This window comes from Camellia sinensis, chromosome 6, assembly GCF_055761805.1.
Source record: "Camellia sinensis isolate YWXY chromosome 6, ASM5576180v1, whole genome shotgun sequence".
Lineage (NCBI taxonomy): Eukaryota > Viridiplantae > Streptophyta > Magnoliopsida > Ericales > Theaceae > Camellia > Camellia sinensis.
Window position 1 is genome coordinate 98,875,994 of NC_138966.1, and position 27,813 is coordinate 98,903,806.

Below are 27,813 nucleotides of genomic sequence, written 5' to 3' on the forward strand. Positions count from 1 at the left end.
GAGGCCGCTGATAGAATAGCTTTGGCAGTATTCAAGCTGGATGATGAGGCTGACCATTGTGGGAGTTAATCAAGAATACTCGTGACGTAGCGAGTCTATCATGGAACCAGTTCAGGGAACTATTCTTAAATAAATATTTCCCAAGTACTATCTGCCGAGAACGAGTCAAGGAATTCCAAAACCTGGAACAAGGAAATATGACCGTGACCCAGTATGCTGCAAAATTTGAAAAGCTAGCCCGATACGCAACCAGATACATAGCAAATGATGAAGAGAAAACAAGGATGTTCGAGTGGGGACTGGACCTTACAATCAGGGGAAGAGTTCTTCCGCAACGACTCCTCTCATATGCCGAGGTGCTGGAAATGGCATTAGAATCTGAAAGGGAAGTGAACGACACCAGGAAGGCTTGGAATAAGAGAAAAGGGAGTCAGACGTCTATTGGACCTCAAAGGATCTAGAGAGGAAGCGTGACCTCAAAGCCCTACTCCAGACCACAACCACAACAGCAACGACAGCAACCGCAACAATAGATCCAGAGAGGAGGCTACCAACAAAGGCTGATGAGACAAATCCAGTGCTTTCATTGCCAACAATTAGGGCACAAAAGGAGCAAATGTCCCCAACTCCCTCCATCTAGATACCAAGGAGAAGGTTCCGGAGAAAATGCCCAGGCATTAGGAGGGCAGAAGCCTTGGACAAATAAGACAGGATCTACTGGGCAGCAGTACCAGAAGAGTGGAGGAACTCAGAACGCCAAGACCAGTGGCAACTAGAAGGCAGTCGGCAGAGTCTTTGCCCTGCAAGAGGAAGAGGCGGACCCGTCCATAATTGAGGGTAATTTAGTACTATACAATTCTTGGGTGCATGTTTTATTTGATACCGGTGCATCACATTCTTTCATATCCTCTGCTTGTGCGAAGTCACTAGAACTTGTATGTGAACCCTTAGTAACTGCCTTACGTGTAATGTCACCTATGGGAGGATGCGTTTGGGTAGGATCGATCTGTAAGTGCTGTAAGATAGGGATGTCAAACCTATGCTTAACTTGCGACCTTCGTATCATGGAAATGTCGGACTTCGACATCATCTTGGGCATGGATTGGTTGTTCGCCCACCGGGCGGTGATCGACTGTCATCAGAAGAAAGTGGTAGCTTATACGCAAGATGGAACACGTTTCCGGTTTAAGGGGGATAGACAAGACCCCATGGTTTGAACAAAACATCGGACGCAGTGGCGTGATCAACTTGCGGGTAGGATAGCAAGCCTAATTCTAAATGAGGAAGGCTAAGGCAAAATAGAACTTCCACGTGTAGTATGCGATTATGCAGATATATTTCTTACGGAATTACCAGGATTGCCGTCAACTTGGGAAGTAGACTTTAGCATCGAGTTGCAACCTGGAACTACCCCGATATCCATGGCTCCGTATCGTATGGCACCAGTAGAACTACGAGAATTGAAGACACAGCTACAGGAATTGCTCGAGAGAGGATTCAATAGGCCAAGTACTTCGCCATGGGGAGCACCCATGTTGTTTGCTAAAAAGAAAGATGGATCGTTGAGGCTATGCATCGATTCTCGTCAACTCAATCGAGTCACGATTAAGAATCGATACCCACTCCCAAGGATTGATGACCTTTTTGACCAACTTAGAGGCTCAAGGTGCTATTCAAAGATCAATCTTAGGTCAGGTTACCATCAACTGCGAGTCAAGGAGGAGGATATACCAAAGACTGCCTTCCGTACTAGATATAGCCACTATGAGTTTGTAGTAATGCCCTTCGGACTAACCAACGCACCGGCAGTATTCATGAGCCTAATGAATAAGATTTTTAGACCATACCTTGACCAATTTGTAGTAGTATTCATTGATGACATCTTGGTATATTCAAGGTCTGAAGAAGAGCATGAGCAACATTTAAGGAATGTCCTTCAAGTTCTTAGGGATAATCAGTTATATGCCAAGGCGAGTAAATGCGAGTTCTGGTTGAATGAAGTAAAGTTCTTAGGGCATGTGGTATCAGAGAATGGGATTGCGGTGGGTCCAACCAAGGTGGAGGCAATATTAGATTGGAGGCAACCAAAGACCGTGTCAGAAATCCGCAGCTTCTTAGGATTGGCTGGTTATTACCGGAGGTTCATTCAAGATTTCTCTAAACTAGCTAAACCAATGACTTGTTTGACGCAAAAGGAAGTAAAGTATGAGTGGGACGAAGCTTGCGAAAAATCCTTCCAAGAGCTAAAGAAGAGGTTAACTAGTGCGCCAATTTTGACCATCCCAGAACGAGAAGAGGGGTACACTGTGTATTGCGATGCGTCTAAAGAAGGATTAGGTTGCGTGCTCATGCAAAATGGAAAGGTAGTCGCATATGGGTCCAGGCAGTTGAAACCTCATGAGTACAACTACCCCACGCATGACTTGGAGTTACCAGCCGTAGTTTTTGCCCTAAAGCAATGGCGACATTACCTGTATGGGGAACAATTTGAGATTTTCACAGATCACAAGAGTTTGAAGTATCTATTCACACAGAAGGACCTTAACTTGAGACAGAGACGATGGATGGAGTATCTTGAGGATTTCCAGTTCACTCTTTCATATCACCCCGGTAAAGACAATGTAGTAGCAGATGCTCTAAGTCGTAAGAGCAGAGGGATGATGGCTAAGATCTCCGTCAAGGAATGGGATATGGTTAAGACACTCAATGAGTTCAGGATCCAAGTAGAATCTCAAGATACAAGAGCATATCTTAGTGCGCAGAAGTTGATGCCTAAGTTGATGAAAGTGGTCCTTGAGGCCCAGAAGCACGATCAAGAGGTAGCCTACATCAAGGGACGTCTGGAATCAGGAGAGCCCATGCCCAATTGGGTAATTCACCTCGATGGGAGTTTAAGATACCAAGGTAGATTGTTTGTACCAAGTGACAAGTTACTTAGAGAAAAGGTACTAACGGAATGTCATCATTCTGCATTCGCGGTACATCCAAGAGGGACTAAAATGTACCAAGATTTGAAGAGGCAGTATTAGTGGAATGGAAGAAGGAAGTGGCTAAATTTGTAGCAAGATGTCTGACACGCCAACAAGTGAAGGCGGAACATCAAAAATCAAGGGGAATGTTGCAACCTCTGCCGATAGCCGAATGGAAGTGGGAGTACGTGACGATGGATTTTGTGACAGGGTTGCCTAAATCACCTAAAAGGCGCGATGCTATATGGGTAATAGTGGACCGTTTCACCAAGTTAGCACATTTCCTACCCTATAAGATGACTGACACTTTAGAGTCTATGTGCAGGCTCTACATTGGGGAAATCATTCTACTACATGGAATTCCGGTATCTATCATGTTAGATTGTGATCCACGGTTCACCTCTCGATTTTGGGGGAGCTTGCAGGAAGCTCTTGGTACTGAGTTATGTTTTAGCACCGCCTTTCACCCGCAGACGGATAGACAATCTGAACGCACAATCCAGACACTCGAAGACATGTTGAGAGCTTGCGCAATGGATTTTCAAGGAAATTGGGAATGACACCTACCTCTAATTGAATTCGCCTACAACAACAGCTTTCAAGCTAGCATCGGTATGGCGCCCTTTGAAGCATTATACCGATGACCTTGTAGATCGCCGATTTATTGGACGGAAATGGGTGATACAAATCTAATAGGACCCGAACTTGTTCTAGAGACTACTGAGAAGGTCAAATTGATCCGACAACGGTTAAAGACTGCCCAAGACCGTCAAAGAAATTATGCAGACAGGAAGAGAAGACCATTGATGTTTGAAGTAGGCAGCCACGTATTCTTAAAGGTGCAACCTAGGCGTGGAGTCGTACGTTTTGGGAGAAAAGGGAAGTTGTCACTACGATATATTGGGCCTTTTGGGGTATTGGAAAGAGTGGGTGAAGTAGCATATAAACTAGCTCTACCCCCGCAGTTAGCAGGGATACACAACGTCTTCTATGTATCTATGTTGAGAAAATACATCGCTGACCCATCACACATCCTCAAGTGGAAAGAAATCAGTCTTGACAAAGATGTTACATTTAAAGAAGGACCGGTAGCAATACAAGACAGTCGAGAGAAGAACCTTAGAGGCAAGACGGTTCACTTGGTGAAAGTGCTATGGTGTCATCGGGGAATTGAGGAGTCTACTTGGGAACGCCAGGATTGGGTGAAGGCAAACAACCCCGAGCTTTTCGAAAGCAATAGGTAGTTAAATTTCGAGTACGAAATTGTTTTAAGGGGGATAGGTTGTGAAGCCCCTGAAATATGTGTTCACTTTAAAAACCCTAATGTTTGAATTATTTTCTTCAAGCCCCTCGGTTACTTGAATTAATTCGAATCTTGTCGGTTAGCATTACTTTTTTTTTTTTATCAATACAGGAATTACCCTAGCCGGATTATGTTCCCTAACCTAATTTAATTCTACCTAAGTTACATGTATTTAACTCTAAGCCCTCACCCTTTATTTAAATTCAAAACTTACCCAAAAACTAGTACTTGTACCGTATACCTTGAAGTACCATCAATCTTGTAAGATATATATATATATATATATACACCTTAAAGAGTGTGCCCTAGGACCAAAACGAATAAAATAATAACTCCATCACACTTCCCCAAGGCCGGCCACCCTAAAAAGAAGAGAGGAGCCAATTTCAAGATTTTTGATCATGATATTCTAGGAAAACCAAAACCTAGTACCTTAGGCCTAGGATGATGTTCCCTATACTAGTTACCTTTCAACTAAAAATCAACTAAATAATGCCTAATCCTATGATTTAGCACCATAGTTACTCCTATCCCATTAGACTCCAAGCAAAATCCTAAACTTTCCATCCATTTCCAACTAGTGGACTTTTAGGACATTTTACATCAAAAATTGCCTATATATATACCAACCTCCCCTAGCTTGGCAAGACACAAACACCACACCCACACACACACACATTTGGCTAGAGAGAGGGAGGAGAGCAAGAGAGAGAAGTCTAGAAGAAGAAGAGGAAGAAAGAAGAGAGCTTTCTTGTGCAAAGCTTAGTAGGTAAGCCACAAACACAACATTCTCTTTCATTTTCTTTTTTCAATACATGTTTCTAAAGGTTCTAAATAATGTTTTCAGAATTGATATTACTAAGTTTTTATGTTAAAAGTGCTAAGGGTTGAGTATTGATTCCATCTCTCTTGTATTTTCCCCATTTTGGTCCAAAACCCTATTTTTTTGTACCAATCTCTCAACTTTGCAAAGGCACTCCTTCAAACAAATTTTCTGAGTTAAATATATGATAGTTAGCATATTTTCTTCACAAAATAAATGAAACTTTCCCTTGGTGGAATCCCTTTTTCATAAATCTTCTTGTTTTGGGCAAAGTACCTTAGAATCTGTTTTTGCAGCCCACTTCCATAAATTCTAAAAAATGTATTAAATTATTCTGGGTCTCTATTTTATGTCACAACCTTCCTTAAGGTGTTATCTTTCAACTAAAATTGGTTTCATCATAAAAAATTAAGCGGTTTGCAAGAAAATCAATTTTTCATAACGGTCGACGGATCTGGACAGAATTTGGACAGCGTTGGAATATTTTCTAAATAACTTAAAATCTGGAAAAGCGATCCCATTTCCAAAAAATGTTCTAGAAACTAGATTAAATCCTCTACGAACCATAGGAAGGCCAAGTCCGGTGAAGGATCTAAAATAGTCCTCTCATTTTAATCTTTATGTGATATTAAATCTGAAAAATTTGTTATGCATGGATGTTTTAAGCCTTGTATTCATGAAAATGTTTATTAGTTCATGATCATATCCTAGCCTGATATTGTATGTGTTATATTATGTTCTTCATCTTCTTTACCTTATTGATACATGCTTGTATGGATATTTTTATCTTGTTAAGTTGTCTAACCTTGATGTAAAATATTTAACTCAGCGGGAAACCTAATGGGGAGTGAATTGGGTTTTCGAGCGCTTGAGTGATGAAAAAAAATGAGAATATGTGATTTATGGATTGTTGGGATGCGTTCCCTATTCGAAAGTTAAAGTCTTGCGCAAGTGGTTTTCGGAACCCTTGAACAAAGCGGTTGTAGGTGGTTTGGTGTAAAGAGGGATTCAGGCAAGGCCCTATTTTACCGTCTCTTTTGAGGCCCTGCGATTGGCGCTACACGGTACATAACCGTTGGTAGGCATCCGAGGTTAGGTCTGCAACAAAGCAGCAAAAGAGGGGGCATACCGAATAATCCGCATCCGATTCTCGTGGTTGGGAGGACGAAATCTCTTTGGCGGATTTCTAGTTGCTAACAACCTAACTTAACCCTTTATTTATTTATTTGAGTATTATGCTTTATTACTTGATATTATAATGGTGATTGTGTATTGGACTGGGAAAAATGGGTAGGGTGTGTGTGTGTTTACTGGGCATTCAAAGCTCACGACGTAACATGTCAGGTGATGAAGCGGAACTCATAGCTGGAGACGACGAGCCCGAAACTTTTGAAGACTTTTGGCTATCCTAGAAAAATTAGAAGTTTCTTTTTGGATGTTTTGTAAAGACTCATTTGAAGACTTAAGCTTTCTTCTGGAATGTAATGTAATGGAACCATCCTTGAGTTATATATATTGTGATTGTTATATATTTATATTCTATGTAAGAATCTTATCGTTGCTTATGAGACCTTGTGTCAATACCTTTTAAGATCTGTCAAAAGGGTAGTGCGCCGTCTAAGAAAGCTGGACTTAAAAGAGAGGCTAATTTGACTCCTCCGGCGATCTGGGATCTTACTTGGTTATTGACCATAGGACTCATTAGTGACTCTCCCTTGACAGCAACCAATAGTGTAGAACTGGGGCGTCACAAGTTTTGTCAAACGGGATTGCCAAAAATAAAAACGTAACAATATGAATTATTCAAACTATCAAAATAGATCCTAAAATGAATCCATTTGACTGCATAGCAATAGCTATTGTATCCCAGCACACCTAGCAGGATTTAGGGGGGTTGTTGTGCTGGAAGCACAGCAACCACTGCTTGGCAACCAAATGAGCCCATTTTGGCCCTCATTTTGATTATCTAAACCGTTCACGTTTTAGAATAGATCACCCGCGGAAAAACAAGTTAATCGGATATTGTTAACACTTTCATCTTACATTTGTATTTATTTTAATACTTTAAATCACAATTATCATTTATTTTTATGGAAAATTATTTAGTAATCCCGGAACACCACGTAGCTATACTCCAAGCCAATCACCAATTATTTGGCCCTCATGTTATTCTGTCATCCCCAACATAAATCGCGGCCTCCTACCCCTCTCTATCAATCAAAATCTTATGGAGCACCATGTGTCCATATTCCGAAAATACTGAATAATCACCCTATTTTTATAAATACAAATATGAGTAGATGAAAGGGTTAACAATATCCAATTAACATGATTTTTTTACAGGTATGTTCTACTTGATTTATTTTAAAATTTGAATGGCTTGAATTATTAAAATAAATCCCGAAATGAGCCTATTTGGCTATACAACAATAACTTTTATGCCCTTTAACACAGAACTGCCCCAAATCCAATTTTTTTTTATTAAAAATCAAAGCAAATTGCGGTTTTCTTTGTTAGACGGCTAACGAATATTGTTGGACAGCTAACGATTCCTTATTATATCGGCCAGAATGCATCGATCATGTGAGAAAAATTATTATTTACATAGCGTTTTTAGAAATAAATAATTACAAGACACGCTAAGTGAATTAAATTGTCCCTCAACTGTGTAAGAAAGTTGAATGAACATATTTTAATTAAAAAAAAAAAAATTCAGACCTCATTAGTTTAAAACAATGTTTAAAAATGTCTTCCAGTTTTCTCACACTATTTAATGATTGGAGGAGGGTCTTCTCCCATCGAGACTTTGGATTAGAGAGCATTGTTTGAGCTTGTGGAGGTTGTTACGTTACGGGTCTTATTTCTATAATTCGAATTGTTTATTTTGTTAGATATTTTGTGTATTTCATTCACAAAAAATTAGATCAATCCAATAATTGTAACTTATTCAATTTATTCCTTTTTCATCCAAAAAAAAAAAATTTATGTTTTTAAAAAAAAAACTATACATTTTTTTTGTTGAATACTGATAAATTGAGTAATATATAATTATCGGATAAACTTAATTTTTTATAAAAATAAAATAAATAAAATATCCAATAAAATAAAAAAATTCAAATTATCAAAATGAAACCGGTGATAATCCTTATAAGCCCAAACAACATCCTCCTCCTTAATATAATCCACGGAAATGCTGGAGACCCCCTAGCTCCGAGGTTAGTTCTGCAACAAAGCAGCAAAAGAGGGGGCATACCGAATAATCCGCGTCCGATTCTTGTGGTTGGGAGGACGAAATCTCTTTGGCGGATTTCTAGTTGCTAACAACCTAACTTAACCCTTTATTTATTTATTTGAGTATTATGCTTTATTGCTTGATATTATAATGGTGATTGTGTATTGGACTGGGAAAAATGGGTAGGGTGTGTGCGTGTTTATTGGGCATTCAAAGCTCACGACGTATCATGTCAGGTGACGAAGCGGAACTCATAGCTGGAGACGACGAGCCCGAAACTTTTGAAGACTTTTGGCTATCCTAGAAAAATTAGAAGTTTCTTTTTGGATGTTTTGTAAAGACTCATTTGAAGACTTAAGCTTTCTTCTGGAATGTAATGTAATGGAACCATCCTTGAGTTATATATATTGTGATTGTTATATATTTATATTCTATGTAAGAATCTTATCGTTGCTTATGAGACCTTGTGTCAATACCTTTTAAGATCTGTCAAAAGGGTAGTGCGCCGTCTAAGAAAGCTGGACTTAAAAGAGAGGCTAATTTGACTCCTCCGGCGATCTGGGATCTTACTTGGTTATTGACCATAGGACTCATTAGTGACTCTCCCTTGACAGCAACCAATAGTGTAGAACTGGGGCGTCACAAGTTTTGTCAAACGGGATTGCCAAAAATAAAAACGTAACAATATGAATTATTCAAACTATCAAAATAGATCCTAAAATGAATCCATTTGACTGCATAGCAATAGCTATTGTATCCCAGCACACCTAGCAGGATTTAGGGGGGTTGTTGTGCTGGAAGCACAGCAACCACTGCTTGGCAACCAAATGAGCCCATTTTGGCCCTCATTTTGATTATCTAAACCGTTCACGTTTTAGAATAGATCACCCGCGGAAAAACAAGTTAATCGGATATTGTTAACACTTTCATCTTACATTTGTATTTATTTTAATACTTTAAATCACAATTATCATTTATTTTTATGGAAAATTATTTAGTAATCCCGGAACACCACGTAGCTATACTCCAAGCCAATCACCAATTATTTGGCCCTCATGTTATTCTGTCATCCTCAACATAAATCGCGGCCTCCTACCCCTCTCTATCAATCAAAATCTTATGGAGCACCATGTGTCCATATTCCGAAAATACTGAATAATCACCCTATTTTTATAAATACAAATATGAGTAGATGAAAGGGTTAACAATATCCAATTAACATGATTTTTTTACAGGTATGTTCTACTTGATTTATTTTAAAATTTGAATAGCTTGAATTATTAAAATAAATCCCGAAATGAGCCTATTTGGCTATACAACAATAACTTTTATGCCCTTTAACACAGAACTGCCCCAAATCCAAATTTTTTTTATTAAAAATCAAAGCAAATTGCGGTTTTCTTTGTTAGACGGCTAACGAATATTGTTGGACAGCTAACGATTCCTTATTATATCGGCCAGAATGCATCGATCATGTGAGAAAAATTATTATTTACATAGCGTTTTTAGAAATAAATAATTACAAGACACGCTAAGTGAATTAAATTGTCCCTCAACTATGTAAGAAAGTTGAATGAACATATTTTAATAAAAAAAAAAAAAATTCAGACCTCATTAGTTTAAAACAATGTTTAAAAATGTCTTCCAGTTTTCTCACACTATTTAATGATTGGAGGAGGGTCTTCTCCCATCCAGACTTTGGATCAGAGAGTATTGTTTGAGCTTGTGGAGGTTGTTATGTTACGGGTCTTGTTTCCATAATTCGAATTATTTATTTTGTTAGATATTTTGTATATTTTATTCACGAAAAATTAGATCAATCCAATAATTGTAACTTTTTCAATTTATTGCTTTTTCATCCAAAAAAAAAATTATGTTTTTAAAAAAACTATACATTTTTTTTTGTTGAAAAGTGATAAATTGAGTAATATATAATTATCGGATAAACTTAATTTTTTATAAAAATAAAATACATAAAATATCCAATAAAATAAAAAAATTCAAATTATCAAAATGAAACCGGTGATAATCCTTATAAGCCCAAACAACATCCTCCTCCTTAATATAATCCACGGAAATGCTGGAGACCCCATCCACGTGGGGGACTGTCAATGGCTGAAAGAAAATAAAAAAATAAAAAAAAAAAACAACAACAATAACAACAGTTTTTTGGGCCAATCACAAGGGACGCTAGCACCCCTACTGGGGTCTCACGCTTTATTCATATAATCCATCATAAGATAATCAAAGAAAGGCTTGGATAATCGGAATCCAAAGATTTTGTTAAATCTTCAAACTTTGAGAGAGATTTAAAACTCTTTACTCGGCTATAAAACTATTTCCATATTCTCTTTCCATACAAATCAATCCCACTAGAGAGAGAGAGAGAGAGAGAGAGAGAATGAGTTCCAGATCCATGTTAGAGAAGCCTCATGCAGTTTGTATACCATTCCCAGCTCAAGGCCACATCAACCCCATGCTAAAACTAGCCAAACTCCTCCATAACAGAGACTTCCACATAACCTTTGTTAACACAGAATCCAACCACAACCGCATCCTCAAATCCCGAGGCCCCGACTCCCTCGACGGCCTCCCTTCCTTCCGCTTTGAGACCATACCTGACGGCCTCCCGAAATTGGACGCCAATGCCTACCTGTTGGAATCCACCAGCAAAGACTGGTTAGTTCCTTTTATAGACCTTCTTTCCAAACTCAGTGACACTGCAACATCGAACGTCCCACCGATCACTTGCATAGTCTCTGATTCGATCATGTGCTTCACACTCGCAGCTGCTGAAGAACTAGGCATCCCCTATGTTTCTTTCTGGTCAGCCGGTGCTTGTGGCTTTATGGGTTTCATCCAATACCGTAATCTTGTCGAAAAAGGTTTCTTACCTATCAAAGGTACATGATTTTATTTACATACATACATAGATATATTTTCATAACAAAATTTCATAATATACACCCATTTTAAAGTGTGTTATATGCCAAGTTACGATGTTTATGATTTTTTATTATGATATGTTAATTATGACTCGACAATATTTTGTTTATTATTTTGGTTGTGATCAAAATAGTTTATAGCTATACTTTATGTAATGTTGAGTTATGACTAATTATATTTTTTTTAGTTATAATTGAAAAATGATTTAATTAAAACATTTGTGACAATCAATACGACAAATGTCATAACTTCCGTACACTATTTTGAGGGTGTGTATTCTACAATAACCCTATGCACATATTTGTGCAACAATAAGTTTAGGAAGACAGAGCCTTGGTGGAGCCCATATCTAAAAAATTATGGTGGTGTTGGGGAAAGATTTTTTTTGGTTTTTTTTTTTCACTAAAAGCCAAATTGGTTATAAAATCAAAAAAAAAAAAAAAAAAAAAATCTAAACAAAATATCACATAAAGCCCCATAATTATTTCATTTTTTTTCTCACAAACATCACATTCAACCACAAAAAAAACCCAACTATCTTGCAAAATATAAAAAAAAAATTTCTTTAATAATATCCTACAACTAAAAAACCTATAAAGAAACTCACTTCCCAAACACCAACTATATCCACATCTATTAGAAAATGATATAAAAGTCAATTTTCTAATCTCATTTTTAAGACTCGATTATGTGCAAAGAAAAATGATTTGATGATAATTAGAAAGAAATAATTACCTTACATATTTTAATAGACTATCATAAAATTGAATTTTAAAAGTTGATCTAATTTTTTTATTAGAATCGCAGTACTTTGTATAATTAGTTTTGTCTTTGTAACATGGTTGTCTGTATACTTTTGAAGAAATGTATAAGTAATTTAAAATTTTATACACTAAGAAGGACAATATTAATACCATATACTATTTCAGATATATATTCTATATATAAATCACCCCCCTTTAGCTTAAGGGAGAAACCTTTGTAACTTAAAATTATTTAAATTAACATTACTCATTAATGAGAGAGATTTCAAAACTGTGGGTGTTGCACCGATCATCCCGTTAGAAAAATTAAAGGAAAATTATAAATCAGTAAATATTTTTAAAAGATATTTATTCATAAATCTCTTTTCACCTACTTATATTCTATTTAATCTAAATTATTTGTTTATGTTGTAATAAGTCTTAAGGGTAACATAGTTACCAAAATATTCTTAACAGTAATAAGGTGAAACGAGTATTAATATTCACATTGATAATATGAATGTTCGATTAACATTCACTCGTCAATGTGAATTTTCGCACTGTCAAATATGAATATTCAAATCACCAAATTGGTAGGTTCAAAAAAATATTTATAAGGGTAAAATTGTATATAAAATATCTTAAGGGGTTGTTTGGGAAGTGCCATATTAGCACACTTTTTATCTTTTCTATATCGCATCACTGCTTTATTTTTCTATATTTTTTCGTAAAAAGTTAAAAAATATACTTATTTAGTTCTTCATAAAGAACCCGTAAATATGAGAATTAGGATTTTTTGGATCAAATGTCCAAATAATATGACTTATTACAATATAAGAATATGTTATGGACTAATTGAGATGCAAATATTTGAAAGAGAATTTTTAAATAAATTTTCCAATTTAAAAATAATTTTAAGGGTAAATTTCCACAATGAGTAATATTATTAACCTAGAAATTTTACTTAGAATTTATTAGAATTGTCAACTAGTGATCATCATTTATTTTATATATAAATCACGTTACACAAATTTAATTTCGATTACACAATCTTATTCAAGATAAAAATATAAGATTATTTTTCAAGATTATTTTTAGAGTGCATTTGGTTACACAAATTTAAATTTGATTACACAATCTTATTCGAGATAAATGTTGCCAGGTGCACTCTAAAAATGTGTATGGTTTGCAGGGTCAATTCTAGGTGTAATAAAGGAGTTTTTTTTTTATTATTATATATATGTATATATATATATATATATATTATTTAGCCTAAAATTTCATGTTGAATATCTTAACCCACTTTTACTGAACACTTAGGTTTAGTTTGAGAAGTTGGTTTGGTTTTTTGACTATTTTAATTACGGTTAAAAAGTTCGTTTGGGTTGATTTTTTTTTATTTTTTTAACTTTTGTGAGAAAAAAAAATGATTTAAATATGATATCTTATCTTTTTGAAATTTTAGCTTATTTTGTTTTATTATAACTAATATAGCCAAAAAACTAACCCAAATGACACCTTACCCAGCCTAGTTTCTTGAACACCCAACCCAACTTAGCCCACAACCCTTTAATTAATATATACTAGTGTGTGGCACGTACAATACGTGTAATTCAAATAAATAAAAATAATAATAAATAATAAAGACATTAGTAAGAGCTTAGTGGTAAGAGTGTTTTTAATAAAACGTTACTCAGCCTATATAAAGTACCTCATAGACAAAATTTTGTGATTTTATAATTAATCAATAGTTTTATAGCTTATCTCAATTTGAATTAAAATAGATTTCTTCATTTTATTTATCATGCTAATGATAAAAAAATATATATACTACATTTTATATTTTGAAACAATGATATCATTATAATATAATTTTATTTTATTTATTTATTTATTTGTTTGTGATTTGAAAAGTCTAAAAAAAAATAAATTTTTGAATGTCCATCCTGGAAGAAATTTGGAGTATTCATTGTGACCACCCTAAAAAAATTCTTGGAGTCACCTAATAAAAATGATAACTTCTATCGCAAACTTTTTCTACAAAATATGTAACCTTTTGCTTATCATAAAAAGTATAACTTTGTCATTCATAACTTTAAGAGTACACACAATAACTTCGCCATTCATAACTTTCATCACAAAGAAATCATAACTTCTATAACAAAAATTTATAATTTTTACTCTAGATGTAGTAACTATTCTTATGAAGTGCACCTTTTTAGGGGTGTGCGATGTAACATTTTCCTTATAGTAATCTATATGTCTACATAAAAAATACAAGTAAGGTACCACTTTTTAGGGGTGCACTATGTAACATCTTCCCTTTAGTAATCTACATGTCTACATAAAAAATACAAGCAAGGTACCGTAGTGATTTGTTCCTTTCTTTTTCTTTCTTTTTTATATATATGTATGGGCATTGAGCTATTGCATTTACTATTATTGTGATTTGCAGACTCAAGTTCTATCACAAATGAGTATTTGGATACGACTGTAGATTGGATACCTAGTATGCAAGGTATACGTTTGAAGGATATCCCAAACTTTATTCATTGCATTAACCTTGGTGACTTTATGATTAAATATACATCGGAGATAACTGAGACAACTCTCAAATCTTCCGCAATCATTATTAATACATTTGAAGAATTGGAGCACCAAGTTTTGTATGCACTTTCATCCATGTTTCCTCCAATTTACACCATTGGACCTTTACACTTACTTCTAAATCAGATCGAGGATGTTAGTTTGAAGTCAATAGGATCAAATTTGTGGAAAGAAATGCTTGAGTGCCTAGAATGGCTCAACTCTAAAGAACCTCACTCTGTTGTTTATGTGAATTATGGAAGCCTAACTAAAATGACACCAAATCAACTGGTTGAGTTTGCTTGGGGACTTGCTAATAGCAACCAGACCTTTTTATGGATAGTAAGACCTGATCTTGTCGCCGGCGACTTGGCTGTTATTCCACCAGAATTTGTGACAGAAACTAAAGACAGAAGTCTACTTACAAGTTGGTGCCCACAAGAACAAGTTCTCTCACACCCATCTATCGGAGGGTTTTTAACTCACTCTGGGTGGAACTCCACTATTGAAAGCATTTCCAGCGGAGTACCAATGATATGTTGGCCCAATTTTTCCGATCAACAAACCAACTGTTGGTATAGCTGCACTCAATGGGGGATTGGGGTAGAGATAAATAATGATGTTAAGAGAGATGAAGTTGAGAGGATTGTAAGAGAGTTGATGGTTGGAGACAAAGGTCAGGAGATGAAAAAAAGAAGCATGGAATGGAAGAAGATGGCTGAAGAGGCCATTATGAGGTCATCCGCTTCATCGTTCTCAAATCTAGAGAAAATGATTAAGCAAGTTCTTCCCCCTTCCAGACATTAGGGTAATTAAAGTGACCATTTTACAACGGTAGTTTTAGTCCTTAAAATATGTTTTTTTTTTTTTTGTGGTTATTTTAGTCCCTTAAGTTTTAATTTTGTCATTTTAATCCTCAACATTTCTTACATGTGTTAGTTTTGAAAAACCTCTCTTTCTTTCTCTGAAAACCTCCTTCCCCGGGGCTCATTTTGGGCCGGCCGGCCGCCGCCTTCGGCTATGGCGGTTGGCTGGCCCAGTCCTTTCTCGTGTTTGCTTGTTAGTTTTCCTTTAATAAAATTGATTCCCCATTATTTTCCCACCTTGGGTTGCTTTTGTGGGCTGTTGTAGTTGTTTTTTGGTATTTCGGTGCCCGCCTTGGGTCTTTTTAGAGGAAGAGGTTGGTGTTGGTCCGGCTGGAGGACGTCCATATTTGGTGAGGATCTTCATTCGTGCGCTTTTTCTCGAGTTGGAGCTTGAGGGATAAACTATGGTTCAGATTTTTGGAGTAGTTTTGATGCTTTGTTTGGGGGGATTTTGGGTGTCATTGTCGTTCCAGACCTGTCTGGTTTCTATTCGAGCGCTTCTCTTTGAGGGGGAGTTTGAGGGGTGAACTTCGTCCAGTTTTGGAGGTGTCTCAGCGGTTGAACAGTGAATGGATCATCATCTGCCGAGTTTTTTAGTAGCGGGTGTGTTTGATTTTAATAGTAGGAGTGTTTGAAGGGAGGAGTGCGGCTCAAGGGAGCTTGCATCTAAAGTGGCGTGGGTGAGCTTGCAGATGGCAGTGGTGGGTTTGGAAATCCATTGGTTGGAGGTGTGGTCCGGCCATAGATCTCGGTCTAGGGAGGTTTTCGGAGATGACGGGCCAGTGTTTCTTTCCGGCTAGAGAACATCCACGGCAGGCGTGGGTCTTGGCAGGAACAGGCGAGGGTATTGGCGTGTAGCAGGCATGCAGCAGGTGTGGGTCAGGAGTAGGAGTGTAGCTGGTGAGCGTTGGATGTTGGAACATCATGGGTGTTGATCTGCAGTGGGGAGATGTAGCAGTGTTGGTGTGGGAGTCTTCCGGCGGGGGCTGTGGAGTCTTCTTGGCCGGTTTAGCAGCTCCGGCGGTGTGGGCTTTGGGAGTTGGCAACTGTGTAGGGGTGGCGTGGGGCAGCAGCATTAGCAGTATAGGGTGGCAGTAGGTGTGAAGGTCTTGGGAGGTGTAGCTGCAGAGGAGTGGCCTTCGGTGAGGCGTGGGTGTTGATTTGACGTTGTTGGTTTAGTTTATTTAGTTTATTTTGGGTGTTGGTTTAGTTCCTCTAGTTTGTTTTGGTTGTTTTGGTGGGCTGATATGTGGGGTTTCTTGTATTTTAATTTTTTTAGTTAAGTTCTTCTTAACTCTTTGTTTAAAAATTGAGAGGCTTAGGGGTTGGTTGTATGGATGCGAGTAGCAGTAGTAGGGGTATTTTTATACTTCCGAATCTCTCTCGATGCATGTCATCTTCCTGTACTTTTAATTTCATATTGTTAAATGAAATTTTTCTTTGCCGATAAAAAAAAAAAAAAATCCTCAAAATTTCTAATTTGAATAAAATTGATCCAATTCCAAATGGTTGTTTAAATTGTAAACAAAATACGATCTTGAAAGTTTGTGTTTTGTGTTATTTTAGTTCCTAAAATTTTAATTTTGTCAATTTCATCGTTTAATCACTTTTGTTTAATTTTTTTTTAATCAATGTTTCAAGACCAAATTGACAACATTAAAAACTTTAGGAACCAAACTGATACAAAACACATAGTTTAACAACCATGCCTATATTTTATTACTATTCCGTTAACAATTTAGATGGTCCATTTGGAATTGGACCAAATCGAATCAAATTGAAATCTTTAAGCATGAAACTAACAAAATTGAAAAATGAAGAACAAAAGAGACAAGAAATGCATATTTTAAGGACTATAAAATGTATTTTATCCTATGTTCTATTCTATTTTAGTATATTGCTTTGTTTTAAGATGTGTCATTTCTGGATGTTGTTTGTTATTGATATTGAAATTAAGGCAAATTATTTTGACAATCCTTATATTTTAGTCACTGTGTCAGTTTAGTCCCTATAATTTTAATTGGCCCGATTTTGATTACGCATTTATAACTTTATCTCAATTTAATTCAATTGATTACAATAGTTAGCTTTTTTTTATTGAAAAATACACACATAAGTGGTATGTGTTATGATTTTAGGGACAAAATTATAAATTTTCTCAACTAAGTGAGTTAACCCTCAACCAATGCAGTGATCATTTTTCGTCAAAAATACTAACGACGTCATCAATTGGACTAAATAACACAAAATTTAAAATTAAAAATTAGAATTTAACTAATTGAAAGTATAGAGACCAAATGACACAATATGCAAAATGTAGAGATTATGAATTTAAATTGCCCTTGAAATTAAAAGAAAAAAAAATACTATGTGTCAGGGCTTATCTCATCGGCATCATACAAGATAAACAACATGCAATAATATGTTCCTAAATTTTTTTATCTTTCAATATCTTTTTCTAATACATTTTTAATCATATAATTACGTACACTAAAAATATAAAAACGAATATCTTTGTATCTTGAGGACTTTGTTTTGTTTTTTTATTTTATTCTTGATTTACATGTAGAATATATTATTTATAAATATCAAGATAATTGTAATAAATTGTATAATCAAAACTATATAAAAAACAAAAAAGTCTATACTAGACTCTAATAGAAAATAAATACATGTACCCACCAGCTCAACACCAACAACCAGTACAAGAAATAGCCTTCTAGTAAAAAATAAATAAACAACAAAAGAAAGACTCTACAATAGAAAATAAATAATTCATCTTTGCCTTGGTAATACCTTTGACCTTTCAATTGAAAATCTAAGATAGTGAGTTAGCCCTTTAAGTTCAATTTCATAATATTAATCATGTAAATTTTATGCACATAATATGATATAACATTTCTTTATTTGTAGCCTTGTTGGTTTTATATGCAAATTGATTTTTATTTGCAGTTGCTCCATTAGTCACTACAAAAAATTAAGATTTTAGAAACTAAAATTTAGGGACAAAATTATTTTTTAAGAACTAAATATTTTTATTGCGAAAAGTATCGTTATTATATTTTTAGCAACAAAAATTAGATATTAGTGATGAATTATTATCCTTTTGGGACTAAATTTTGTCTCAAAAAATAAATTATTTTGAGACTAAATTATTTTGTTCCTAAAAGTCTATTTATTAGTGATATTTTTAAAATTTTGTCACTAAAAATCTTATTTTTGACTTTTTAGAATGACTTTTTAGCAACTATCCTCATGACGATAGAAATTAAACCCTAAATGTCTTTTGCAACAAAAATTTTACTTTTAGAGACCAAAATTTACTTTCTAAAACTCTTATTTGTTGTAGTGAGTGACTGGTTTGTTCGAGTGATCATTTCACTAACCTAAACTATCATATTTGTAATCTAACCCATTTCCACACCTAAAACTGAAGGGTAAATTATACTTTATCCCTTATACTTTTTTGGTTTCCCCACTTTAGACTTTAAAATATGTTTTTTCACTTTAGCCCCTAACATTTGTAATTTTTTCAATTTACTCCCATAATTTGGACTATGCACAATACCACCAAAACTGTCCAAACCGCACCGAATTGCACTAAACCGTACATTTTTTGATCTCTGGTGGGCGGGTTGAGAGGGTGGGAGTTCCAGGAGTGGCGGGTCGACGTGGTAGTGGTTGGAAAATGCCAACCAGCCTAAGAAACCGATCCGACCCGCCACTTAGATAAGTTTTCCCCTTCTGCTATATACACATCCAACAAGTTACATTTCAAGCATTAGATTAGATCTATCATACCAAATGTAGAGATACTTACACATACACAATAATTTCTTAATTAAACCTAATTGACAACAAAACATCTCATCTCATTCATCATTGCCGCTGGTTTGAGGCCTTTATTCTTGTTGCTCTTCCTTATCTTGCGATCGACACTGCCATAGCCTTGTTGTCACCGTCGTTGGCCTTTCCGCCGCTGGTTTTCACTCGTCGTCGCTGCTCTCCGCTCTCCGCCATTGCTCTTCACTTGCTGATCGGTAAGTGGCTTCTTTTTTTTTTTTTCTCTCTCTCTCTCTCTGTGTTCTCAAACCACTGTCTTATGCTAATCTCATCTCTCTCTCTCTCTCTATTCTCAAGCCACTATTTATTTCTGCCAATCTCACCTCTCTTTCTCTCTCATCGTGTGTATTGTTTTGTTTAATTTTTTGATTTAAGCCCATATTGATAATTTTTATTTATTTGGGATTCACAGTTAGAATTTATGTTACTCTCATACATTTATGTGGATTTATGTGGATTAGCTTTAGAATTTATGTTACTCATACAAATAATTAAATCAACTTCTTAAAGAGAAAAAACACAATTCACTCCAAGTCCATATTATTTTAAAAACACAGTCCATAATATTGTTGAAAATTAATATGAAATATTACATGCTTTCTTAATTTTAAATATTTTAACTTATCATCATTGTAATTTTTTATTTTGTAATAGATAATGAACGAGAGAAATACAAATAATGGCTGCTTTGATGGTGGAAACCCTCTTACACAGTCCAAGTCTCAAGTGCAAAATCAACTACTATTACTAGTTTTACCACTGCCATAATGCCTGCCAAAAATTTTGGTAAAACTCGTCCATGCCGTAGTATTAATTTAGATGAAAAGAAATCTAAGGTTTGGGAACACTTCACCGTACTTGATAATTGTGTGCCTGATAAACCTAGGGCTACTTGTAATTATTGTGGTAAGGATTATGGTGCTCGTGGAAAACAATTATGGTGCTCGTGGAAAACAAGATGCGGCTAGTAATATGTGGAACCACCTTAAGTATCAATGTATAAAGTCTTCTATTAAGGAAGTGGACAAAAAACAAAAAATAACTAAATAAACTCGCTTTTGTTAAAAAATAAGGAGACGAGAAGGAAGATGATCGAAGAATTGGATCTTTCAAAGTAGTAGGATATGATGAAAAAGTTTGTAGAGAAGCACTAACAAAGATAATTATAATTGATGAATTACCTTTTAGGCATGTGGAGAATGAGGGTTCAGAAATTTTTATCTAGTTATGCAACCTAAGTTTACTGTCTCTTCTCGCACTACTGTTGCTCATGATTGTTTGAAATTATTTCTTGATGAAAAACAAAAATTGAAGAAAGTTCTAAGGAAGCAACGAGTATGCTTAACCACTGACACTTGGACATCAATTCAGAATCTAAATTATATGTGTGTCACCAGCCATTGGATTGATAATTATTGAAATTTGCACAAAAGAATTCTTAGTTTTTGTATAGTTCCTAATCATAAGGGTGAGACAATTGGCAAATAATTAGACAAATGCATGCAAGACTGGGGGATTGATAAGATTTTCACTGTTATAGTTGATAATGCAAGCTCTAATGATAGTGCTATTGCATTTTTTAAGAGAAGAACCAAAGATTGGCATTCTACTATCTTGGCAAATGAGTTTTTGTATATGAGATGTTGTGCACACATAGTGAATTTAATTGTTTGTGATGGTTTAAAAGAACAAAATCACTCAATTGCCAAGATTCGAAAAGCTGTGAAATATGTAAAGTCATCTCCAGCTAGGCTACAAACTTTTAAAATTGTGTGGAGCATAAAAAGATTACTTGTAAAAGTTTGCTATGCCTTGATATTCCAACAAGGTGGAATTCCACCTATTTGATGTTGGAGGTAACCGAGAAATTTCAAGAAGTTTTTAAGTGTTTGGAAGAGAATGATCCACGATTCAAGCTATTTTTTTTTATGGAGAATGATGATGAAAATGATAATGCAAATGAGAATGATGGTAGAAGAGGTAAAGGGAAAGGAAAAAGATTCATTTCATATCTTAAAGAAGAAAATTGGGAGGTAGCTAGAGTCTTTGTGAAATTTTTAAGACTTTTTTATAATGTGACTTGCAACTTTTAGGGTCGTTGTATGTGACATCTAATGTTTTTTTTTTTTTTTTTTTTTTTTCATCAACTTGTATCAGTGCAATCTAAATTAGTTCAATTGAGTAAAAGTGGAGATACATTGTTGAATAACATGACTGATGACATGAAATTGAAATATGACAAATATTGGGAGAATTTTGATAAAATCAATTTCTTATTAGATGTTGCCGTTGTGTTAGACCCTCGTTATAAGTTGACATATCTTAAGCTTTCATTCAACAAAGTGTATGAAAATGACAAGGCAAAATTTTAGTAAAGAGGGTGAAGGCAACATTGGAGTGCTTGTTTGATCATTATGTTGAAAAGAACAATGTTGCCAATGTTGCACCTTCAAATGCAAATAAAGCTCCTCAATTGATGGAAATTGATGAAGATGAAGAGGAAGAGGAAGAGGAAGATCCCATGTCACTCTTTGCCTCTCAATATATTAACCATTTGGAGTCGAAAAAGAGTGTGGAGAACAAGTTAGGATTGGAAAGTTTGGTTGATGATTGTGTATGTGTAGACCCAAAAGTTCCAAACTTTCATATTTTGAATTGGTGTAAAGTTTATTCCAATAAGTATAAAGTTCTCTCTCTAATAGCAAGAGATGTGTTAGTTGTTCCAGTTTCTATAGTGGCTCTAAGTCAGCTTTTAGTACCAATGGATGTGTGCTTGATCCATTTAGGAGTTCTTTGACTCCGAAGATGGTGGAGGCTCTAATTTGTGGACAAAATTGGTTACGGTCTTCATCAATTCCAATAAACCTTAGAGAATGTATGGATAATGCTGAACAATATAAAAAAATTGAGTCAAGTAACTTTTTTGATTTGTGTTTATTTTAAATTAATTATTTAATATTGATTTTAACCTTTATATAATTTTGAATAACATTAAAAATGTTTTTTATTTTTCAGAATTTTTTGCATCATCTACTACACAAGAACCAACTATTGTTGAGGACTAATTTGTCTTCAAGTTAGTTTGGCTTTAAAGTTATTGAGGTTAGACTTAATTCTTATTCTTGAATATTATTTTGTTATATTAGTGTTTTTTTTTTTCTTTTTTTTTCTAAATGATTTTGATGATAGTTTTTTGTTATTCATTTATGTTTTCTTTGCTTATGTCTACATATTAATGAAGTTTTGGAGTTTGGTTGAAGTAATTGTGAAGGATTGAAATTATTGTAGAGTTTGATGATTAGATTAACTTTTAAAGTTTTGGATTGTTTGTGGACTTTGATGATTAGATTAACTTTTGAAAACTTTTTTTAGAACTATATTGGATGTTGAATGATGTTAATTTTTTTAGTATTTATTGCTTTGTTAAATTGTTATTTTATAATTTGTTTAGATTGTTGGATTTTTAGTTTACTGGTTTGTCAATGTTTAATGTTATATTAGATGAATATTTTAATTTTAACTATTTTAGTTAATTTATAAATTAGATATTGTTACTTTTTGATTCAAGTTCTGTAATTTTGAATTATATTTTTTATAAATTGCTAATTCACCCGAACTGCCAAGTCAAAATCGCCATTATTTGCCAATCGAACCGCTAGTTTTTTATAAGAAAAATGGTAATTTCTAATGATATTTTTATTAATCTGCCATCCATCGTACGCAGTGGCAGAGCCAATAAATTAAATTAGACGGGGCACTTATTAATTATAACATTGAAAATTTTCAAAAAAATATTTCACATAAATTTTTACTATTCAAGAAAGATATATATATATATATATATTATATATCATGAATAATATAAAAAAAAAGAAAAGAAAAAGAAAGTAATGGATATAAGTTTTAAAATAAATTATATAACGATAAGGTAATTTTTTATACAAAATTTCAATAAAAATTTAATATAATAGTAATATCACGTCATCATTGATATATGATACCACCAACCAATAGGGAAGAAACACATAAAGAATGAATCCCACATGTCAAATGTAAGTAACAGATCAATAAATTTCATAGCTTCATTGAGATTAATTATAACAAAAATGTTTCATGCCTCCTTTCCCCCACCCCCTTTGACTCCCTCTCTCTTTCATTGGTTACATTTTCTTTTTCTTTTTTCTTTTTTTCCTGCTCCTCCAATCACCACCCGCCACGTATCTGTGTGGGTTGTGGGGGTGGTGATTGGAGGGGGTCTCTATCATGACTCTGATTATAATTGTATGTCAATAATGATAGACATTACCATTATATTGAAATTTTCATAGATAATAATATGACTTATCATAATATCTTTATTTTCAATAAAAAAAAAACTATTATTATTCTCATAATTTTAAAAATGTCATTGACATTTTACTCCAAATAATATTTTATAATTTTTTTTATTTAAAATATTTTCTTTACGTTTGAAAAAAAAAAATTCCAAAACCCAGGGGGCACATGACCCCCTTGAACACAATGTGGCTCCGCCACTGACCATACAGTTTCTATTTTTTCTTCTAAACCGCACCAACTTACACTGCGCACACACCTACCCATAACCCACTTCTCTCCGATTTATAAAAAATGACACATTAGCAATCATATGCCGTAAAATGGGCAAATTACACTTTTTCTCTTTAAGTTTTACTATTTTTTCACTGTGGCCTTTAATATTTTTTTTTTTCATTTTAACCCTTAATATTTGTAATTTGTTTCAATTTACTCGCAATTCGTCAAATCATCTTCTGAGAGATCGACGGTACTCGACCTTATTGCAAACCGAGATTGTTTATTCACTTGTAACAATCCATTTCCCAAATTGTCAAAGGTATTTGACCGTGAAGAAATGAGGTTACAATAATAAATGAATTTGGATTCTCTGCCATAGCCTGGTTTTCCATGATCTTGCAATGCGTTTAACCATTGCTCAGCAAATAGACAATCCAATGTTTGAGAATTACAAACCCAAAGCATAGTCATTTTTGGAGTTGAAATTACATAACAACTAGCATATTATCCACAGATATAAATAAATAATTAATAATTAGTTTTTAAATTAAAATAATAATATAAAATTTATTATATATAGTAAAATGATTTACAATCAATTAAATTTTATTTATTTTTATCAGAGTTACATATAAGAAAATATTTTTATTCTATTGTCATTAATTATATTTTCTAAGTTCTTACGGACCAGTTCTATTGACTGGACTTATTTACTTACAAGTCCTACTTCTTTTTTCAACTATCAATATCTCAAAAATTTCCCCACCTTATCTCATTCAACACTTAATCACAACATTGTTGTTATCACCTATCACTGGAAGCAATTACTTCCAGTCACTGGTGAAAACCTTCGACCTCCAGAGACTACCTCCGGCCACCGTCTCTAGCTACCGGCAACCATCTCCAATCTCTAACAAAAACAATGTTCATCTCCACCACTACTTACTCAGATATGGTAGCAACAACACGCGCGCGCGCGCACGCACACACACACACACACACACACACACACACACAGAGAGAGAGAGAGAGAGAGAAAATTTACCAAAAAAAGTTCACAATCAGTCTTCACTATCATACAAGATCAATAAAATAATCAAAGATATATGCAGTGATAAATTTACCACTAATATATTCAATGATAATTTTCATTAAACATTTTAGTTATAAATTTATCACTGGGTGATTTGTAAAAAATTACATATTCCAAATCTGATCCATTCACTCACACTCACATTCACTTACATCTCCTCTTATACACACATATAGAACAAGATTGAGTGATAAAATTTTCACTGATATATTCAGTGATAAATTTATTACTGCATGATTTGTAAACAAATTACATATGTCAAATCTGACCAATTCACTCACTCACACTCACTTACTCACAAGACACCTTTTCTCACATATATACAGAATAAGATAGATTGATAAATTTACCATTGATAAATAAATTTGTAGTGGATCTATTTTGAAAAATAAATAGAGACAAAAAGAGAGATGATGAATGAGATCTGAAAAAGTCTTAATCTCACCGGCAACGATGTACAGTACTAGATTGGCGCTGAAAATAGTAGATCGACATTGAAAATACCTAGAATTGAAGCCATTGATGAAGTTAATCATCAAAGACAACAAATCGGTGATGGAGGATTGTAGGAATGCTGTGCCATAATTTCATTTTTGGTTACTCCTATGAAAAATGTAGGAGTAATGATAATATGTGGTTCAAAATTGAAATTATGTATTTTTGTGATAATGTTACATATTTTTTTATCCAAATATTTTCTAACCATTAAATATGTAACAATATTGCAAAAATATATAATATTATTACAAAATATGTATCTTCATTTCTAAATTACAAATTAAAATAACTTTTATATAAAAAAAATATTTATCCTAAAATTGCGTACATATAATACACACTTTTTAATAATGTATACCATAACATAACTAATTATTATTACACATCAAGTCAATTTATGAAAGAGTTGGTAAAAGCAATTACTCTATTTGATCACGACCTTACCCCAACCTTCCCCCTCCCTGTTGGAAAGCTAATAAATTCAGGAGTAATTATTTAGTATTTTCGGAGTATAGATATGTGATGTTTCATAAGATTTTAATTGGTCGAGAGGAATAGGAGTTCATGATTTATGTTAGAGATAAAAGAACAATATAAGATTTAGTAATTAGTGATTAACTTGAAATATATAGGGGGGTTCAAGATTAGAGAGGTGATTAGAGAGGCCAAACTATACTAATGGCCCACTGATGATGGTAGTAGCTTAAGAAATGAACAGTAGCAACTATCTGGGAATTGGAGAGTGTGTAGCTGGGTGAGGGTGAAGCAAGTGGCTCAAGAAGAAGTGTATGGCAGTGCCAAATTAGGCAGCATCTCCCCCAAATCCTCAAAATTCCTCTTCTTGAACCTTAGGAAATGGGCCTTATTTATAGGCTTTTCCTTGGCACCAAGAGGACACCAAGTGGCCAAGTAAAGACAGGACATGTGTCCTAGGGGATCACATGGAATATTCTGCTTTGTGCCACCAGGCTGAAGGTGAAACATGTCCCTCTGCATGTACTATGTACTATCTGTTTGCCTCCGCAACTTTTTTTCTTGAGCCTCGGCAAGTGTAGTTGCGGTAAGAGTGTTTGGCGCTGCAATTCCCTTTTAAGCCTCAGCAAGTGCAGTTGCGGCGGGAGTGCTTGCCTTTGCACTTGCCTTCTCAGCTTGAACCTTAGCAAGTGTACTTGCAGCGGTGGACCTCGCCGCTGCACTTGCCTTCTCAGTTCTACTTGGCCAGTACATGCATTCTTGGGACTCCATTAGTCTGCTATCAACTATGTTCGTGCTCACCTCAGCAAAGCCTCCACCCTTAGCCACCTAACCACAAACTCCCCAGCTTCCTAGGGTGAAGGCCACAGTCAAGCCTTCTATCAGCATGTTGTGCCTTAGTACCAAGCCTAAGGGGGCTTCCTTAGTCTTGCCTGTGCGACTAAGGTAGGTCCAAGACCTAAGTAATGGAAAGGGAGTCCCTTATGTTCGGGCTACCCTGCTTCCATCTTCGCGGGGTTGCCGCGGTAAACTGGTGTTTTTGTGCCTGCTATCAGCTCCAACCAGTAAGTCATGGGGCCTGCTATCAGCCCTAGGCTTGTAATGCCTTGGGACCTGCTATCAGCGCCAAGCATCGGCCTCTACCTGCAGAGGGAAGCCTCTCTCAAAGGCTGTTATCATCTGGACAGGGTATTCCCTCTGCAACTTAGTTGCTGCGGTAGTCGTTCCCCGCAGCAAGTTCAGGCGACATGACCGAAGTTATTAGAGATGGCGGCGCCGACAGAATGCCTCCGCAACTTAGGCGCTGTAAGTATTGCCTCAGCAACTTAGTTACCTCAGTCTTCTCATTCTGTTGGCAACTCTAGATGATCGTGACACCGACATTACTTGGAATGGCGGTGGGGCCAAAGATACTTGGACTGGCAGTGCTGAGACAAAGTGCCTTAGTAACTCTGCTGTTGCACATGTCCCATCAACAACTTCCAATGGCGGCGGAACCGAAGTTAATAAGAATGGCGACGCTGAAACGAAGTGCCTCAACAACTCTGTCGCTGCACATGTCCCTTCAGCAACTTCACCGCTGCAGGTGTTGCCTCTGCAACTTGACTTGGGCATTTTTCTTACTGAGTCCATCTGGAGCCTTGGTGGGTCGAACCTATCTCAGCCCACTTGTTGGCCCACTTCCCTTGGGCTTTGGCCCACACTCTTTTCTCATCCCTAGTCGCTTTCTCAGAGCGATCTTAGCGCTTGAGTCCATACTTAGTTTTGGGCTCCAATTTCTGACCCTCTACATTTTGCCCCCTGCGCGTGTGGGAGACACGCTCCCTGTTTCCTGCGGGCATGACGTCAGCGGGCAGCCCAAAGGTTGCGTTGGTTGGGTCAGA

The 27,813-nt window shown here is 35.3% G+C and overlaps 1 protein-coding gene and 1 long non-coding RNA gene across 2 annotated transcripts; both read left to right on the top strand.

Moving 5' to 3' along the window:
- Positions 1-10,403: 10,403 nt before the first annotated feature.
- On the top strand, positions 10,404-15,704 carry LOC114256797 (7-deoxyloganetin glucosyltransferase-like). The gene is made up of 2 exons (XM_028196476.2): positions 10,404-11,230; positions 14,472-15,704. Exons 1-2 carry the CDS (start codon positions 10,729-10,731, stop codon positions 15,407-15,409), a joined length of 1,440 nt encoding a protein of 479 aa, XP_028052277.2. The 5' UTR covers positions 10,404-10,728; the 3' UTR covers positions 15,410-15,704.
- Positions 15,705-19,283: 3,579 nt separating this feature from the next.
- LOC145792791 (uncharacterized) lies at positions 19,284-22,718 on the top strand. The gene is made up of 2 exons (XR_014332690.1): positions 19,284-19,508; positions 22,327-22,718. It is a non-coding gene; the product is annotated as an uncharacterized LOC145792791 (long non-coding RNA).
- The last annotated feature ends 5,095 nt before the right edge of the window (positions 22,719-27,813 follow it).